General features: G+C 42.1%; 1 protein-coding gene across 1 annotated transcript in view; it reads left to right on the top strand.

Moving 5' to 3' along the window:
* The window catches only part of LOC111662491 (C-type mannose receptor 2-like), a 2,784-nt gene extending 418 nt beyond the window's left edge, over positions 1-2,366 (top strand). Inside the window, exons 2-3 of the mRNA XM_087176626.1 lie at positions 1,746-2,035; positions 2,116-2,366. Of these exons, the coding sequence (XP_087032752.1) occupies positions 1,746-2,035; positions 2,116-2,304 (479 nt within the window). The 3' untranslated portion in view covers positions 2,305-2,366. The remainder of the gene's footprint in view (positions 1-1,745; positions 2,036-2,115) is intronic.
* Positions 2,367-2,386: the final 20 nt, after the last annotated feature.

Below are 2,386 nucleotides of genomic sequence, written 5' to 3'. Positions count from 1 at the left end.
AAAAAAAATGTTGTTAATGAAATAATTGCTCTATAAAAATGTTCATGTAACTGCAGGTAAATCCTCCTGTGGCAGATATAATGCTGAAGATTCTTGTCCCGCTGCTGCTCCTCCTTCCTTCTGTGTGTGGGCAGGTGGGAGGACTGCGAGCTGCCAAGTTTAAACAGTACCCTTACTCTGGTTACAAGAAGACCGGCCTTTCTAAATGTCCACGGCTGGATCGGTTTATACCGAGAGGACTCAAACAGTCCATGGAAATGGTCCAGAGGAGGAGAGATAGCCAACTTCACCACCTGGGTGTCAGGCGGTAAGCAGGGCCAGCATGTCACTAAGTTAATCATGTCAGGGCTTTCAGACTTTTAGTAGCTTCAAAATTGTTTTGTAGATCATACTTCATTGTTATCATACTATGTCAATATTTTTTTATGATGAATAAGTAAATAATTATAGATATGTAAAAAGAAATTTAAAAAAAATTATATCCACACAAGCAGAAGTTTGCAGCAGCATATATGTTGATAAAAAACATAATGCTGCTTCTAATGTGTTTTGGTTGTAATGAGCATATCTGCACAATGTTCACTGTCAACATACCTTAGTTCATTTGTTTTCTGTAAAATATGTACAATTAATGTTTTTTATAGTTCGGTTTTTCCAACACATTGCTCCTTGGATTAAGATTTGCCCTTTGCTGAACAGAGGCCAGTTTTTTTTTTTCTTTGGGAGAGCAGTTTAAGATGTTTTAAGATTGCTTTCATATGCAGACAACAGTAATTTCTCAGTGTAGCAGCACTATTGTACTGCAGGAAGTAGAACTGTATGTTGCTGTCAGATTGGTGAGAAAAAGACATGTAATAAAGGAAGACAGACTGGTTGGTCAGGGGTTCATGCTACAGCAAGATATTGACCCAAAACAGTAGAAGAACCAGACAGAGGCTTCACATGATGAGAACCAGCACAGTCTCCAGACATAAACCCCATGGAGCTGGTTTTGGATGAACTGGACAGAAGGTGAAAGCAAAGAAACCTGCAAGTGCAACACATTCATAGGAACATTGCAACAGTGTTGGAATGAGCAATATTTGCATTTCCATTCTAGACAGAACGCCACAAGTGTGTTCGCTGCCAGATGAGTGAAAATTTTGACTTTTTCTATCTTCATTATTTCTTTTTTCTATGCTTTAATTTCACAAAAATTTAGATATTACACAAAAGAAATCTTTTTTTTCTGTATATACTGTATGTTGAGACACAGTCAGTCACAAATGAAATGCATAATAAGTCGACTCTTAATGAATACAGGCATTTATATACATTGACAAGTGTATTTTACAAAAAGCCAGAACAGGGAAAACAGGCTCGGCACAAGACAATAGTGGAGCAGGGAAAAGCCTGCGTCTCATATCTGGCGAACACGTGCACCAGATGCTGCTGTGACACAAGGACTTTATCAAAACCCAAGAGATCTTAACTAGTTTTCCACCACTCCAAACGTTACCCCCCGAACTCTGTAGTTGGACCAGTTGGGACAAGTCCGCCCTTTTCCTCCTCTCATGTTCTTCTTAACAACCGTTCACTTAGCTCGGTTTCAGTTGATACCTGTTGACAAATAGACAGAAGCTAAACAAAATATTTCAGAGATGTGTGATATCATTCATCGTCCATCGTGGCCTGAATGAAAAGTTGTTCGGAGTTTTCATCTGCAGCACTCCATATCTCTACCTCACTTCTCCTGCTTCTTGCAGAGCCAGACTCAGGTGATCGTTGTGGTTTCAAGTACAGCTCAAGAAAAGAATGGCGAAGCAGTCCCTGTGAGGACAAACGTGGTTTCTTGTGTTTTGACAAGAAGCTGGTTCTGGTGAAGGAAAAGAGGACGTGGGAGACAGCACTAAAGTACTGCAGGAATATGGGGGCGTTGGACACAAGTAAGCCTGTCTCGGACTACCAAAACCACCGCTATGACCTCGCCACCCTGATCACTCAAGATGACCACGACTTCGCACGAGAGACAGCACGAGAGGCCATCACTGCAGAGGTACGACAGTTTTACCAGTGTATTGTGTTACTGAGCAAGCTCGTCCTCTGTGTTTACATCCCTCTGCTAAATGTTGGTAGGTGTGGACGGGCCTGCGTTTCCTGGCCGGTGGGTGGAAGTGGGTGGGTGGAGAAACAGTGACGTACCAGGGTATTAAAGGCTGCCCGACGACGAAGCTCTGTGGCACCCTGGCGAAGAACAGCACCAGACCGTTCGGGAGAAGGGACTGCAAGGAGAAACTGAACTTCCTCTGTTACATGAAGAATTAAAAGTAACTAAGTTAATTTTCTCAAGTGCTGTACTGTATTTTTGTTGCTTGACTTTTTTTCTTTTTTTTGGGGGGGGGGGGGG

This window comes from Seriola lalandi, unplaced genomic scaffold, assembly GCF_002814215.2.
Source record: "Seriola lalandi dorsalis isolate HSWRI2012SDOR001 ecotype SW California unplaced genomic scaffold, Sedor1 jcf7180002054563, whole genome shotgun sequence".
NCBI lineage: Eukaryota > Metazoa > Chordata > Actinopteri > Carangiformes > Carangidae > Seriola > Seriola lalandi.
The sequence above is the reverse complement of the archived record's forward strand: the minus strand, read 5'-3'. Positions and strand labels throughout refer to the sequence as shown.